The sequence below is a fragment of the Arvicola amphibius genome, chromosome X (genome assembly GCF_903992535.2).
Source record: "Arvicola amphibius chromosome X, mArvAmp1.2, whole genome shotgun sequence".
NCBI classification, from domain to species: Eukaryota; Metazoa; Chordata; class Mammalia; order Rodentia; family Cricetidae; genus Arvicola; species Arvicola amphibius.
In genome coordinates, this window is record NC_052065.1 from 51,986,439 (window position 1) to 52,003,510 (window position 17,072).

The following is a 17,072-nucleotide window of genomic DNA, read 5'->3' on the forward strand; positions in this document are numbered from 1 at the left end:
TTTTCTTGCCCTTCAGACCTCAATTTGATGATATCGTATCAAGTAGATAATAGTTGACTGAAAACTTGGGTAAAGATAGATCACAGGTTCTCCAGGCATGACCTTAGGATCAGTAACATCAGCATCTCCTGGGGACTTGTCAGAGATGCAAATTCTCAGGTCTCATCCCAGACTAATTGAACCTGGCGGTGTAAGGGTGTGGATTAGCTATTTCCGTTTTAGCAGGGCTTCCAGGCGATTCACATGCCAAGATATTTGAGAGCCACTGATTTACACAGACAAGCTTTAGATGCTGGTTTGGAGTCAGTGGTACTGTAAACACATAATTCATGGAAGACAGGCTTTAGGTTTTGAGGTCCCTAACAGCTTAGGGACATAGGGACCTACTGGCCAGAACTTCGATATGACATGGAAATGCTGTCCTAGGAAGAGACAGCGGGTATAGTTCTCAGAATCAGGCCAACTTGACACTGGGCCCTTGGATTCTTCATGACAGACGTTCCAGTTCCCAGACAGGGCTGCAGTTGTAGTTGGGAATCTAATGGCCACATCAGTGGGAAATCGATGGGTTTCGTTCTGGAAGTAGAAAGTTAATGTTCCTGTCCCTGCTCTTGCTCCAGCTCAGGAAGAAGGAATAATGTCTGCCTTGCCAAGATAAAAGATAAAAGCTAGACATCATTTAGTCTCTTGCAGTTTGAGAAGTAGCTGGTAGGCAGGGGCTCACTGCTGGTCGGGAAGCAGCTGTGGTTGTCCTCGGAGAGAGGCACTTGTTTTACAGCCTCTGTGCCTCAGCATTTGTTGCAGAACATTTTCTGTATTCACCCCCAAGGGAGTAGGATGTGATGAAGAGGATCTGGACGTGGGTAGTGGTGGTGGAGCAGTAAGGATAGCCTCACCGCCCCACCACCCCTGAGCTATACTCCTAAACAGTGCAGGCGATAAACTTTGTGCTGCATATCGTTTCCTCTTTTTAATTTTACTATTAAAAGTCATGTTCCACATATTTTACAAGAATACCAAGCCAGAAGAGCAGCAACTTTGAAAGCGATTCTCCGATCTTGTATCATGTTGTTTAATTTCTTTTTTACAGTTTCAGTTTTCTTTTTTGAGAAACCTCAAACTTGGATAGACCACTTAGCCACTTAAATCCTGCTCTGTTCTGTAGTTTGTAGCTAAAAATAACATCCCGTAGATTGGGGCCGGGAAGCAGTAGCTCAGTGGTAGAGCACTTGTCCAGCATATGTAAGATTCCATGGCCAAACCACAAAAAAGGAAAGAAAATACCCTCCTATGGTGAATGTTATTTTCCTTTCAGAAATGTGAAACACCAACAACAGCAGTGTCATATATGGTAAATGCTCACCATATCTAACAAGGGTCCGGATTGTTAGCATACCATACATTTTAAGAGCAGTATGTTCAGCTGAGGAATGTGACATGCAGAAATCAGCATGTTACAGAGCCTACTCTTTTGGGACTTTAGACAGGTCACTTGGCCTTTGAGTGTGTCCTTACGGTCTTTCTGTCCTTACTGTTCTGTAAGGTAGGGATAACTCATGTGAAAGTGTTTTTTTAACAGCACTATGCAAAGAATAATTACAAAAATCAAGAAGAGAATTTTATTTTTTTTCCTCATGGTTTTTTTTTTTATATTTAAAAAATTTCCATCTCCTTCCCTCCTCCTCCCCTCTCCCTCCCCTCCTCCTCCCCCTTCCCTCCCCTCCTTCTCCCCCTTCCCTCCCCTCCCCTCCACCCATACCTCCCCTCCCTCCCTCTCAAGGCCAAGGAGCCATCAGGGTTCCCCACTCTATGCTAAGACCAAGGTCCTCCCAACTCCCCCCAGGTCCAGGAAGGTGATCGACCAAGCTGAGAAGGCTCCCACAGAGCCCGTCCATGAAGAACAATCAGAGCCCAGAGCCATTGTCCTTTGCTTCTCAGTCAGCCCCCGCTGTTGGCCACATTCAGAGAGACGGGTTTGGTCGCATGATCCATCAGTCCCATTCCAACTGGAGTTGGTGATCTCCCATTAGTTCTGTCCCACCGTCTCCATGAGTGAACGCACCCCTCTCGTTCCTGACTTTCTCCCTCATGTTCTCGCTCCTTCTGCTCCTCATCAGGACCTTGGGAGCTCAGTCCAGTGCTCCAATGTGGGGCTCAGTCACCTTCCCCATCTGTCGCCAGCTGGAGGTTCCCTCACGGTCCTGACTTTCTTTCTCATGTTCTCTCTCCTTCTGCTCCTCATCAGGACCTTGGGAGCTCAGTCCGGTGCTCCAATGTGGGGCTCTGTCATTTTCTTCATCTGTCGTCAGGTGGAGGTTCTATGGTGATATGCAAGAAATTCATCAGTATGGCTATAGGAACTGGCCTTTTCAGGCTCCCTCTCCTCAGCTGCCCAAGGAACTAACTGGGGGCGTCTCCCTGGAAACCTGGGAACCCCTCTAGGGTCAAGTCTCTTGACAACCCTCAGGTAGCTCCTTAAATTAAGATATATGCTTCCCTGCTCCCATATCCACCCTTCCTATATCCCAAGCACCCCATTCCTCCGAGCTCCCCCCATTCTCCCCTTCACACTTTTCTCTCCCCATCTTCCCTTGGCCCAGTCTCGCCCAACCCTCAAGTTCCCAATTTTGCCTGGCGATCGTGTCTACTTCCAATATCCAGGAGGATTACTATATCTTTTTTTAGGAGTTCACCTTCTTATTATCTTCTCAAGGATACCAAATTTATAGGCTCGATGTCCTTTAATTATGGCTAGAAACCGAATATGAGTGAGTACATCCCATGTTCATCTTTATGGGTCTGGGTTACCTCACTCAGAATAGTGTTTTCTATTTCCATCCATTTGCCTGCAAAATTCAAGATGTCATTGTTTTTTACCGCTGAGTAGTATTCTAGCATGTATATATTCCACAGTTTCTTCATCCATTAAGAAGAGAATTTTAAATGGAGGCATACACCTTTAATATGAGCACTCGGGAGGCAGAGGCAAGCAGCTCTCTTAGTTTAAGGTCAGCCTGGTCTACAATGTGAGTTCCAGGATAGTCAGGACTGTTACACAGAGAAACCATGTCTCCTCTAAAACCAAATAAAAAAAATGTTAGGGCTAGATAGATGGCCCCACGGTGGAGAGCTGTCACTGCTCATCCAGAAGAAGTGTTTGATTCCCAGCACCCACATAGGCAGCTCACAGCCAGTCGAAGAGATCTGAGGCTCTCTTTTGGTCTCCAAGTGTAGCTGCGTACGCTTGACAGACACACATATGCCTGTGTGCACTTGAGCATACACACCAAATAAAAACACTTTTGAAGTATTATCATAGAATGGATCAATCAGCATTCTTTGTTATAAGTAGAACCAATGAATAAATTATTAGAAACATTTTTTGAAGACCCAATACTTGGAAAAAATTTCCAGGAGAGTTGGCTCCGTGGTTAAGAGCTCTTGTTCTTTTTGCAGAGGGCCCAGGTTTCCTAGTGTCCTCAGGGCAGCTCACAACTGTTTGTAGTTCCTGTCCCAGATGCTCTGCTGCCCTCTTCTGACCTCCTCTGACCTCCACAGGCACCAGACACGTGTGGTATGCTACGTACATGCAGGGAAAACACTGCAGCACACACAAATTCTAGTAATTCAAGTCAGCTAGCCAAAGATAGGCAAAATCATTTTAAGGTCATGACCTCTTTCAGGTCCAGGCCTCATCGGATGTTGGAAGGATGATTATGGATCATGCTACCTACAAAATCCCTATATTAATTAAAAGACTTCGTCATGACTGTGCCTGGGAAAATTGGACATATCTTTATTGGAGTCACATATTTTACAACTTAAGTCATTAAAATGAATGAATGATTTTTTTCACTTTACCTTGACTTGATTGATTGTACTATACCAGACTGGGTACTAGATGGGTTAGGTGATTGTTTCTTCTTCTCTATGAGTTTAGGAATTCCCCATCTCATCAGTGGTCTCCTACGTTTCGTTTAGTTTAGAAGATAGACCTTTTGGGAGCTGGGATGTAGGTATCAGTAACATGTATAATGCCCCAGGTTTGATCATTAGCACCAGTAATAAAAGATGTATACTTATAATTTATAGCAAGTCATTTTAAGAGATAACTAAATGTAACCAGACTGTTTCTTCTTGCCTTTTCCCCTTAACTTTGGTTTTTCATTTTATTTTTATCTTTTACTTGTTTCTGTTTTATAATGTTTTGCCTTTGAGACAGGATTTCACTGTGGTATTCAGGCTGGCCTTGAATTTGCACTAATCTACCTGTCTCAGCCTCCTGGGTGCTGAGATTATAGGTGTGAGCCACCATACTGAGGTAGGAGTGTGTTTTCTTCTTCTTTTGTGGTACTAGAGAATGAAGCTGGGATGTTTCTTGGGCACATGCTCTACCATTGAACTGTATCCCCGGCATGTTATGCAGGTCTAATGGACGTGTCTCAAGACTTCCTGTAGTAGCTACACACACACACACACACACACACACACACACACACACACACACAGTGGTCAAATGTAGTATTTTTGGAAACAGGCCAAAAGAAATTCTCTTGTTTATCATTCACAAATGAAATGTTCATCAGTCTTTTCTATTTGTGTTTCAAGGTCAGCGGGGAGAAGTTATATGACTGGGGATTACAAGGCTACATAATTGCTGAAGATTTGTGGAAGCAACATTTTCAGAAGGTGAGAGACATTTCATTATTTTCCCTTTGGTTTATATATGTGATTCTTCTAAAGTTTTGTAAAATACTTAAACGACCTTATTCCATTAATTGTTTCTTTTGTTGGCTTTTAGTCTCCTACTCAGATTTTCAAGTGTTAATTTCTGGAGAGTAGTAGAATGCCTGAGTATTTGGTTATTATTAATAGGTGAAAAATAGTGACTAAAATGCATTCCAGTGTAGCTTAGACTGGAATTTCTATTCTGTTCTATATATAGTTTCTTCAGAGTGTAGCATATTGTATAAAGGTTGTAACATAAATGGATTCAAGGCCAGTGAGATGGCTCAGTGGGTAGAGGTGCTACCTGCCAGATGACCTGGGTTTGATCCTGGGAACCTCACATGGTGGAAAGAGAAAACTCATGCCCACAAGTCCACTCACTCACACACATGTAAATAAATGTGATTAAAAATACTTGGGGCTGGAGAGGTGGCTCAGTAGTTAAGAGCACTGGCTGCTCTTCTAGGTGCCCTGGGTTAGATTTCTATCACCCACATGGTGGGTTTACAGCTGTCTGTCACTCCATTCCTGGGGAATCTGCCTCTTCTGGCCTCCAAAGGCACCAGGCACATACATGGTATGTATGCATATGTGCAAACAAAACATCTACACATATAAAGTAATTAAGTAATGTAAAAAGGCCTTGGGTTTGCCGGACAGTGGTAGCACTGTTAGTCCCAGCACTCTGGAGCAGAGGCAGGCAAATCTCTGTGAATTTGAGGTCAACTCTACAAAGCGAGTTCCAGGACAGCCAGGGCTGTTACACAGAGAAACCCTGTCTTTGAGAAAAAAAAGCCCTGGATTCAAGTGGAATATATTATGCTCTCAAGAAAAAAAATGCAGAATTGAGACATATACCTTCCCTGGTTTTATACTTCATCATAAGCTCTGTTCTTGTCTAGTATTATTTGTTCATCTCCCATCTGAGGCTCCAGTGTGTTGGGGAATAGCCTTAGGCCACACATTCTCTGTGCTATCTGGTGGATGAGTAGCAGAGAGAGCAAGTTGTGCCATCATAAGGATGTGCCACTTTTCACGTCTCCCAGTGGCCTGCAGTAATGGTCTCTTTTTTGTGATAGAGTACAGAACAAGGTGTAGTGCCTCTTGTATGTGCAGAGACCCAGCTAAAGGCAAACCGGGGTTCTTATGTTAACAGACTTTCTGCAGATAGATCAAAGAAAGTTCATTTTGGCTCCAATTATTTCAAAAGAAAATACTCAAAATATATAAGTAGAAGGTAACAGGGACAAATATGATCAAGGTAAATTAAATACATGCATGAAAATGTCATAGTGAAGCCCATTATTTTGTACCATTACTATACACCCATCAAAATGTCTTTAAATAAATTCATTAGAGTGTGGCTTAGTAGCAAAAAGGGAAAAGTAAACTGTGAGCTTAGCATGCACAAGGCCCCAGTACCACAAACACACTTACATATGTGTGTGTGTGTGTGTGTGTGTGTGTGTGTGTATAGCATTACAGGAGTAGCATTACAGAGTAAGTTATAAGCCTTCCTCATTATATACATAAATATCCCTTTCAGTGCAGTCTTAATATGTGTATGAATGTTTTGCTTGCATGTATGTCTATATCTCATGTGTGTGCGGTCAGAAGAGGGTGTTGGATTCCTGGTACTTCAGTTACAAATGGTTTGTGTTTCTTTTTTCTATAAGTGCAGTTTCAAGCTGGAGAGATGGCTCAGAGGTTGAGTACTGGCTATTATTCTTCCAAAGGTCCTGAGTTCAATTCCCAGCCACCACAGCCATCTGTAATGAGATCTTGCGCCCTCTTCTGACCTGCAGGAGTACATGCATATAAAACACTGTATTCATAATAAATAAATTTTAAAAAGTAGTGAAGTATAGTTTCAAATCCAACAGTAAAGCCACACATCTACCCACCTTCAAAACTAGGAAGTTACCAAGGCCCCTCCTCTCTCCCAGAGGGAATCACTAACTGAAATGTGTTTCTTTAATCCTTGTTTTTCTTTAAACTTTTATATTTTATTTAACCATGTATGTATATATTATAAAACACTGTGGTTCTTCCATGTTCTTTTTTGTTTGTTTTAGCCATGGTCTCATGTTGTCCTGACTAACCTTGAATTCACTATATAGATGGGCATGACTTTCAACTCCCAAACCTCTTCCCTTAGTCTTTTGAGTTCTAGGATTAGAAGTGTGGGCCCTCACATCCAGTTCAGCTTTTGTAATTTTCCTTTATCTTGGCTTATAAATATACCACACATAAACATATAAACTATCTCAGTTGAGGCTTCTTTGTATTTTTCCTTTAATATTATGATTATAAGCAATATAAGGCAGTAGCTTATTTATTTTTACTTCTGTAGACTATAATTTTGTGTGGAAAATATATCCATTGATGGCTAATTGGGTAGTTTTCAGCATACTGTTGGCAGTATACAGAACTATGGGAGTTTTTTTTTTTTTATTTGTTTTGTTTTTGATTTTGACTTGCTTTGTAGACCAGGTTGGCCTTCTTGAATTCAAGAGAACTGCTTGCTTCTACCTCCTGAGTGCTGGGATTAAAGAAGTGTGCCACCACATCTAACTCTGAGTTGGGGGAAGGGGGGGGAAGGGGGGGAGGGAGGGAGGGAGAGAGGGAGAGAGAGAGAGGGAGAGAGAGAGAGAGAGAGAGAGAGAGAGAGAGAGAGAGAGAGAGAGAGAGAGAGAGAGAGAGAGAATATATTTATCAGTGTCTATTTTGGAAGAGGTTTTTTTTTCTCTATATGTAACTCTGACTGTATAGAACAGGCTGACCTCAGAGTTACAAAGATCCATCTGTCTGTCTTTCCCGAATTTGATACTAAAGGCATGAGCCACCATGCCCAGCTGGAAAAGCTTTAAGCCTACAGGACAGTTGTAAAACCAGCACTGTTCACTTAGATTCACCCATTAGCATCTGCTATTTTGTCTTACCATCTTTTAATATATGCATTTTGATCATGTACACACATATGTATATTCTTCTATGGAGCCATTAGAAAGTTCTAAATATTCATTGCACTCTCCATACATCATCTATAATTCAATATGTATTTCCAAAGAACATGTAGGTTCATTTATATGAACAGCAATGGTATCATCATACCCAGGAAAGTTCTTTCATTGTTGATAGTAATATTATTTAATATATATTCCACACTCAAGATTTCTCTAGTTTCCCCCACTATAAACTTTTACAGCTGTGCATTATTAAAAGGCAAATACTTGTTGACTATGGCCTAAGATGAAATAGATCAGTCAGCTTTCCACTTAACCCTCTGGGTAGGTAGCTGCTGATGAGGCACAGCCTTCCCCACCTCTTAAATCAGCTGCTGTCCTGGATTTTATTGTGATAGCTTTCTCATTTGTTTGTGAGACAGGCTCTTACTGTGTAACTCAGGTGGCCCCCAATTTTTGGTGATCTTCCTACCTCTGCCTCACCAGTGCTGGGCTTAGAGGCGTGAGTCACCATATATGTATATACAGCGACCATATATGCATACACAGCGACCTTTCTTCATGGCTTCAGCACTTTAGTACTTAGTCTGTCACTTTAGGGTTCTCTCTCTCTCTCTCTCTCTCTCTCTCTCTCTCTCTCTCTCTCTCTCTGTGTGTGTGTGTGCGCGCGCGCCTGCCTCCTTCCCTTACTGTGTCTCTCCCCAAAATGTTGCTATGTAACCCTCTCAGACTAGAACTCACTCACTCTGTAGACCAGATTGGCCTTGAACTCAAAAGATGTGCCTACCTCTGCCTGGTGAGTGCTAGGATTAAAGGTGCGCACCACCATGCCAAGTTTTTATGACTTCTAGTTACCTTGGGTGAGCTAATCCAGAGGCTGCTTCCTATTTGACCATTTGAAAGCTCTATTTAGGCACAGAAGTCTGGTTTGTTTTGTTTTGGTAAGGAGAGTCTCACTGTGTACTTCAGACTGACTTTGAAGTTAGGCTCTCCTGCTTCATTCTTAGAAGTGCTGGGATTCCAGGTGCACATCAGCAAACATGGCTGCTGTCTTTTACTGATAGCCAGAAATTCTTTATACAGTTGATTTACTGATCTCCAGAATTCTTTTACTTTAGAAACTTAATTAGAACATGAGTATTCTAAAACCTTTTCAGAATCATGCCAACCTCAGATCTTTTTTTTAAAGATTTATTTATTATATATAGTGTTCTGTCTGCATGTATGCCTGCAGGCCAGAAGAAGGCGCCAGATAAAGATTTATTTTTTTATGTATACCGTGTTCTGTCTGCATGTGTGCTTGCAGGCCAGAAGAGGGCACCAGATCTCATTAGAGATATTTGTGAGCCAGCCTGCAGATATTGGGGATTGAACTCAGGACCTCTGAGCCATCTCTCCAGCCCCCAAATAGCTCTTTTTTAAAGACATGGCCTTCTTTTGTAATCTGGGCTAGGCTGGAACATGTGGCTGTCTTTGTGTTTGCTGGGAGGATTACATGCACGCCTACCATAGGCAGCTTTGCAGAGTTCAAGTTCTCTTAGAATTAGCTAAACACAGCTGTCTCCCAGTAAATGGCAGATTTTTTTCTTTTTACTAGGTTTTTAAAATCTGCAAAAAGTTACTTTCAAATGACTGTTAAAAGCCAAAAATAATTATTTAAAGGTCAGAAAAACACAGAAATACAAACTTTTCTCAACATGAGAACTGGGTAGAACCTCTCATGCTGAGCTTTTAATAGTTTGAGTCTGGCCTTTGCTGGCTCAACAGGAAAATGCAAGAGAAACAGCAGCCGCCACCCTAAGTAAACATTGTGCACTTTCTAGATTTCTTAGCTCTTTAAACACAAGTTTAGTTGAGAGTAACTTACGTGATCATTGAAGATTTGCCTTTGAGTATACAAGAGGAGGGTCTATGATGTTCAGTGATTAATGGTGTGTCAGAGGCTGGAGGCCGTGAACCAGACCAGTTGCAATGAACATTTTTGGGCAGGGCTGATTGTGCCACACTGACACTCCCAGTGCCAGCGGACTGAATGAAGAGGTGTTGGGGAGGCAGGAAAATGGGAGAGGAGCAAGGTGGTTTTTTTGTTTATTTTGTATTTTCAGTCGTGGATTTTGGGAATCAAAGTCACAAATTCCTGTCTAGTTCTAGAACTCACAGATTTTAGGAGGATGCAAAGCTTCTAATATTTGGCTGGCCATATTAGTTACTTATTACTGAGATTGAGTACCTGATAAGGGGACCTTAAGAGAGGGAGAGCATATTTGGGGTCTTGATATGAAGGCACAGTACTCATGGCTGGAAAGGCATGGTGATGGCATGGCTCTTGCTGTGACTCTTATTTCCTCACATCTTAACAGAAGAGTGCAAGGAATGTTGGCGCTCCACTCGCTTTCCTGTATGTTTAGTCTGCGACCAGAGACCGTGACCATGGCTAACTACTGGGTCTGCCATAAAGTAATGTGGCTTCCCACCTAATTAATTTTATTTACATCTCAATTAACTTACTACTTGTCAAGTATATCTCATGATATTCTTCAGACACATTCTATCCGTACCTGCCAATCTCTCAACCTCAAAAACTAAGGTGCCAAATTTTCAAGATTTTCAAAAATAATCCAGATGAAGAAAATAAGCAGGCAAAGCATTCCATTCTACTGATTGAAAAAAACATTTTTTTTCTGTTGCTAAGAACATGGCCTTGTTCAGATCTATAACACTTATAATAATACAAATCAGAACCAATATCTCACTAAAAAAAAATTGGACCTACCTACCCATGACCACGTTACAAATTAAGAGTTCTTTTGAAGCAGCACCATGATCTCAAAGGAAACAACATTCTCACTTCAAAAAGCAGTTTGTGATTTAAGAACAAGCAAAAAAGTCTATTGTATTTTCAGAACAAGTTTTCTTTAAAAAATATTTTCCTTATAATGTGATTTTAATGCATATTTGTCTTTCAATGTATTATTATCATGTCAATGAACACAAATAACAATTTATGTTAGCAAAACTGAAGTGGTTTCTGAAAAACTCGAAACATGGAAACCTTGGTTTCTAATTCTGATGCACTGCTATGTCAAGGTGGATTGTCGGTGTGGTGGTTAATCTTCATTGTCATTTTAATTGAATTTGGAATCAGACACAGAGTTGTTTCTGTAAAAGTGTTGCCAGAGAGGTTAAACTGAGGCAGGAAGCCTCAGTTACTTTCATAACTTTCTGTTTATATCTTTGTTTTGGAGTTTTTGAGACAGGGTTTCTCTGTGTAACAGCCCTGACTGTCCTTAATGAATCGCCCCCTCCTCCCCCAGACACTGTGTGTAGACCAGACTGGCTGTAAGCTCCCAGGCTTCCTTCCTCTGCCTTCCGAGTGTTTAGATGAGCTTAGATGATAGGTCTGCAGCGCTAGACCCCTAAGTTCTCTCCTATTCCATTTGTTCATGCAACAAATATTTGAATGCGGTGTGCACACATCTGGACACACACATGTGGGATGGGGGTGGGGAGTGATTGTGCAGGGAGGGTTTAGCACTAATAATAGGTCCTTTAGAATTCCATCGGGCCAGCTTCTGTATTTTGTGTTGAATCACCAGGCAGTGCATATATGGTCTTGTTCCCCAGAACTCGTCTACAAAGTGATATGGTGTGTAGATGGGTGCCCATGTTATCATCAAAACTAGGATGCTCCTGTGAATGAGAAAGAACAGTGTTCATTATGCTGGTATGATGGGCATAAAGCAGCACATAGAGAACTATTCTAAACCACTCGAGCAGACTTTAGAATTGCCCAGAAGCTGTGCTGTGCACTGACAGTCGGTCACATGTTCTTGCTTTCACACCCCCCCTTCACCCATTAGTGCTGATGAGAGAGAGAGAGGGCCACCAGGGACACCTGCACCAAGTCTAGTCTCCCGAAGCACAGCATCACAGCCTGTCCAGTTGCAACCCAGAGTTGTTCAGACTGCCAGTTCATGAGTTTTGACCTTTGATATCCAAGCAGGTCTTATTAATAGGATTTCAGAATCTAAGTCATAAAAACATACAGAAAAGGAAAGCCTGGACTTAAACACATGAATTTTCTCCACTAGAACCTTTTCTACATGTCTTCCCATGGATATGACCTAATTAATTATATGTTTCCCAAGGATAGGCAGAATGGTCGTGGCTCAATTTAAAGCTCTTTGGGAGTGTACGTTTAATGAATTGACCCTTGTGGATAATGCAAGAAGCTTTCTTAACGTCTGTAGTAATAAATCCAACTTTTAAGAAATGAATCTTTTGAATATTGATTTGATTTTGCTTTTATGGAATCAACTGTTTGGCTGGATCTATAGAATAAGAATTCCTATAGCCTTTTCTTCTATTCCATGTGCCTAAGCTACTTTCCCAACAGGACACTGAAGGAAACGGACTAAATAGCTTCAGTCTCCTGAGAAATGGGTCACCTGTATTATATCTTCCTTTAACACGTCTCACTGCAGCCCTAGTTGATAATTCGGGGTCTCAAGCCCTTCTTTGACACCCCACCTCAGACCTTCAACAAAATGGTTTGACCACCTTACAAGGAAATAATAATATTTCATGTTTATGTTCAGCCAAATACTGAAGACACCTTCACATATTTCACTATCTCTTTTCAAGTTGCATTAAAGCTTTCCATTTTCTTTTACAAGCCAGGAAATGTGAAGAACTCACCTGGAAATAAATAGAAAACTCCATGTTCTGCCCATTTTAATCAGGTAAAGAGTAAAACAAAGAAGCAAACAAAGACCTGGTTATTTTTAGCGTTCTTAGTGCTAGCTAAAATGATTTCTTGTTAATTAATTATAGCACTTTCACCTTGATGTGGAAACATAAGGGTCATATTTTATTCTGTCTTTAATTTCTGGCTTTAAATGCCGTGGCTTATTTAATTATGTTTGTGTTTCTTTTTGAGAAGTGCCAGAATTTTTTTTAGATAAACTAGAACCAGACAGAGGTTAGAAACTCAATGCAATTTCTTTTAGTCTTATTCAATTCACTATTACTTATATTTGCTTAATATTTACTTACCAAGCACCTGCTAAGTATAAAAGTATTAATTCTATTAGTATTTTGTGTATATGTTAAAATTATGTAATAGATCTTGTCATTTCCTGATAATTAGCAAATTATAAGGAATTAAAATTTAACCTAGGTGTTCAGCTACACGAAACTAGCTTAGTTATGATAGATCTATAAAGAGGATTATTATTGTTTCAATTATACTTAATTGCATGGGAGCATGTACAATTTTTTGTGGTACTGGGTTTGAACCTAAGGCGTCACACATGCTGGGCAAGCACTCTTTCTCTACTCCTGAGCTATACCCATAGCCCCTACGTTCCCTTTTATTTTCTAGACACTTTCCATAAAGTTGCCTGGACGGGGCTTGAATTTACGATCTTTAAGTCTCAGCTTCCTGTGTAGCTAGGATGACAGACCCAGAGCTACAATTATTAATTAGAGAAGAAAGGTGGTATATTTTGTTAGATCAAGAGGTATATAGAAAATTTAAGTGTGCATTTTTATTTGAACTTTATTTTTTCACATTTCCTGCCATGATATGAGTTTTCTTTTATGATCAGTTGTGTGTGTGGCTGGCACTGAGGTTGAACCCAAGGGTTCACACATGCCAGGCAAGCATTCTACCAGAGAGTCAAAAGTCAATCCATCTTAAAAATTTGTGTTATATTGTTGTACATCATAGTTTCTATTTAAAATGCCCCAAACTCTGCGTTTGAGGATTCTCTTTCTCAACTATCTCCATGTTCTTAGAGAGCCAGAGAGTCATATCACTTGGAATTTGAGAGGTCATGCAGTGCAACCCCCATCCCCAAGCAGAATCCTCTGTTGCTCTGCTCATCACCCCCTTTTATATACTTCCTTTGGTAGGAAACACCTCACAGGGCAGTTGATAGTTTAGGAAGCTGCTGCTTATAGTAAGTGAAAGATATTGTCTTGTGACTCCTACATAGTGGTCCTGATCCTGGTTGATGTGTCACAGAGAGCAAACCTAGTTCCCCTTTGACATTGATACTAATGCAAAGTCAGTAGTTCTCTGCTGTTAGACAAATAATTTAATAACTATCCCGAGCTCTTGTTAAAGGGCAGAGGCTCAGGCTCCACCCCAGAATCAGTATTTCTGTGGTTATGACGGCAGAAGGGAGACTAGAGAGTGAGCTTCCAGAGGGCCATACAAGTCCTTAGATACTTTATATAGAATGTGTTTGTATTTCTCTATAGAGATGAGATCTAACAAAGAAAAAGTCGGTAATAAGCCATTTCACTGTTCAGAGGGTTCTAGACCAGGGTTCAACTTACCCTATATACAACCTTGATTTTTTTTTAGAATTTTATTGGTGGTTTAGTTTTTAAAAGAGCAGTAGGGGGCTAGGTAGATGGCTTAGTCAGCAAAGTGCTTGCCATGTAAACATGACGACCTAAGATTGGATTCCCAGCACCCACATAAACAGCTAGGTGTGGTGGCATGTTCCTGTGGTCCCAGCACTGGAGAGGTGGAGACAGATTGATTCCTGGAGCATGACGGCTGGAATCTAGCCGATTCAGTGAGCTCCAGGTTCACTGAGAGAGCCTGTCTCAAAAATAAGGTATACAGTGTTGAGAAAGATCCCCAATGTCAACCCTTGGTCACCAGGTACATGTGCACCTGCATACACATGCATACACATACACACACACACACACACACACACACATACACACACATACTATGCACACATAAAATAAAATTACAGTATATGTTGGTTGTAGCTATTGTTTTGGAAGCTAGTGATGGAACCTAGGACTTTATACATGGCAGACAAGCACTCTATCTCTGAGTATACCCCAGCCCCAGATAAAAATTTTAAAAGCTTCCTGGTCATTATTCCTTTCCCAGAGATAGTTTCTGCTCATAATTTGGTACACTATAGACATTTAAGTATGCATGGATTTAAGTAGATAATACACATTTGTATGCTTTTGTTTTTTTGACTACAAATACACAAAAAACTCCAAAAAGGTATGTATAATTTTATTATCATACCAAAAGAAACTAACAGTAATTCCTTAATACCCTCTAATATCTAGTTAGTGTATAGATTTTCCTGTTTGTGTCAGTAATAACTTTGATGTTGTTATTTTGAGATACATTATGTAGTTGAGGACTTGTGATCCTTCTGCCTCAGCCCTCTGAGTGCTGGGGATACAGCCTTGTTCAGCCATACTGGCCTTTCAGTAACAATTTTATAGTTGGTTTATTTGAACCAGGACTCAAATATTATCTGTCCTTCATATTTTAGTGAATAAATCTCTTATTTGTTTAAATGTAATAGTTTCTTGTTCCTCATTTATTCATTGAAAAACTTGGCTTTTTTGATCTTAAAATTGCCATGTTCAAATGGTGGCTAAATATATCCATTTAGTGCCAACTCTCCTTTTCTCTTCATTTCTTTCTTTTCTTCTTTTTCCATGTAACAACAGTTGGATCTGAAAGCTTGATTAGATTTAGGCTTCATTTTTTTTTGTTACTATATCTCATAGACAGCACCATGCTTAGGTGTGTTAAATAAGGAATTTGCTTCTTCAACTGGGTTTATTGTGTATATTGTCTATCAATATTTGTAGGCCTACTTTGCCCCTTCTTTATTCACATAGTTCCTGGTCTATGCTTTGCCAGAGCTTACTTAATCCTTGTTAATATAGGTTGCTTCCAGAATTTAACAAAACATTAAATCAGTTAAATTCTTAGTATGTCACTAAAAGGTGGATAAACGGAGAGAGACCAATTAGCTAGTTGTTTGCATGTTTAAGAAATTTTGATTTTACATTAAAAGCTCAAGTGAATAAATCTCTTATTTGTCTTTTAAATGTAATAGTTTCTTGTTCCTCATTTATTCACTGAAAAACTTGGCTTTTTTGATCTTAAATTTGCCATGTTCAAATGGTGGCTAAATATATCCATTTAGTGCCAACTCTCCTTTTCTCTTCATTTCTTTCTTTTCTTCTTTTCCCATGTAACAACAGTTGGATCTGAAAGCTTGATCAGATTTAGGCTTCATTTTTTTGTTACTATATCTCATAGACAGCACCATGCTTAGGTGTGTTAAATAAGGAATTTGCTTCTTCAGTCATTGGCTTCTCAGATGTTGGGCTATATACTCAGTGCTAGAGTGCCTGCTTAATGTGTGTCAGGCCCCAGGTTCAATCCCCAGCACATAAAAGATTTATAAACTTCTAGAGCTGTGCAGGCTCATCATATATGAAGGAAAAGACAGTCTGGAGGAGATTAAGCTTGGCTTTGGTGTGCATTTGTGTGTGTTTTATCCCTGGAAGGAAGGATGTGAGGTAAAGGAAAGTGTGAGGAAAGGCATCCAATTGTCTGAGGATGATGGGATTGTACTCTCCTTCAGTGATACATGGAAGTATATCCTAGTCCTCAGAGGGCAAGAGGTGCATGGTATTTGCTGTGCCATTTAGGCATGTACTTGGCATCATCCATATACCTCAGTATGCTTGGGTACTCAGCCAGTTGAAAGTCTGGATATAGTATGAATGGAGCACAATCTGAGTTTTGGTTCACTCCTGTGCAAAATGAGACTAGGTACTGTGTTTTCTAGCTCATTCTTTTTATGGTGATGAAATAGTATTGTAAAAAAATTATACTGTTTATTAATTTAAACCTAAATACATTTCAAAATGCATAATTTTAGGGTGATTTTTGTTTTCCTGGGTACAGTTAACTTACATTTTTCTTTCTTTTAGTTATAGGTAAACATTGGAAACTCCAGACGGTAAATCAGTATTTCTACAGACAAATGGCAGAGAGTCAGTATTGGATATAGTAAACTGGCTTTCTTCAGGAAAAACAACACTAAGCCTCTTTGCTATCTTGGGTGATGCCATATTACAGGCCAACTAATCAGCAATCCTTCACATGGAAATAATGTACAAGCCTTAGAACTCCTCATTCTTATATCACTATTTATGTACGTAATTAAAATCCAGATTCAAACAGAGCTGGCCTGCTTTCTTTACTGATATGAATAACAGCTTAAGTGAGCATTTCCAGTGCTGTATCTGTATGGTTTATGTGTACACATGGTTAGCGTGCGAGGCTCATTCCTCTGTGTGTGTCTCTGTGTGTATCTGTTTGTCTGCATGCACACACATGCAGTGTATGGAGGATGTGTGTGAGCATGAGCATGTGTGCTAAAGGTAGTGTTTTTACTCTCTTTTTAAGGGTTGGCTTTTATTTGCCTCACTTTGAGATTTTGGTTTTTGCTTATTTTTGAGATTTATTTTAATTACACCATTTCCTGCTTCCCTTTGTTCCCTTCAAACATTCACATATAC

General features: G+C 40.2%; 1 protein-coding gene across 3 annotated transcripts in view; it reads left to right on the top strand.

The window, feature by feature from the left end:
- The window catches only part of Apoo (apolipoprotein O), a 52,028-nt gene extending 35,293 nt beyond the window's left edge, over positions 1-16,735 (top strand). For 2 of the 3 annotated variants that reach the window (XM_038317366.1, XM_038317368.1), the window contains 3 exons: positions 4,609-4,689; positions 12,371-12,436; positions 16,482-16,735. In XM_038317366.1, the coding sequence (XP_038173294.1) occupies positions 4,609-4,689; positions 12,371-12,406 (117 nt within the window). In that variant the 3' untranslated portion in view covers positions 12,407-12,436; positions 16,482-16,735. The remainder of the gene's footprint in view (positions 1-4,608; positions 4,690-12,370; positions 12,437-16,481) is intronic. The other variant, XM_038317367.1, reaches the window with a different exon arrangement.
- Positions 16,736-17,072: the final 337 nt, after the last annotated feature.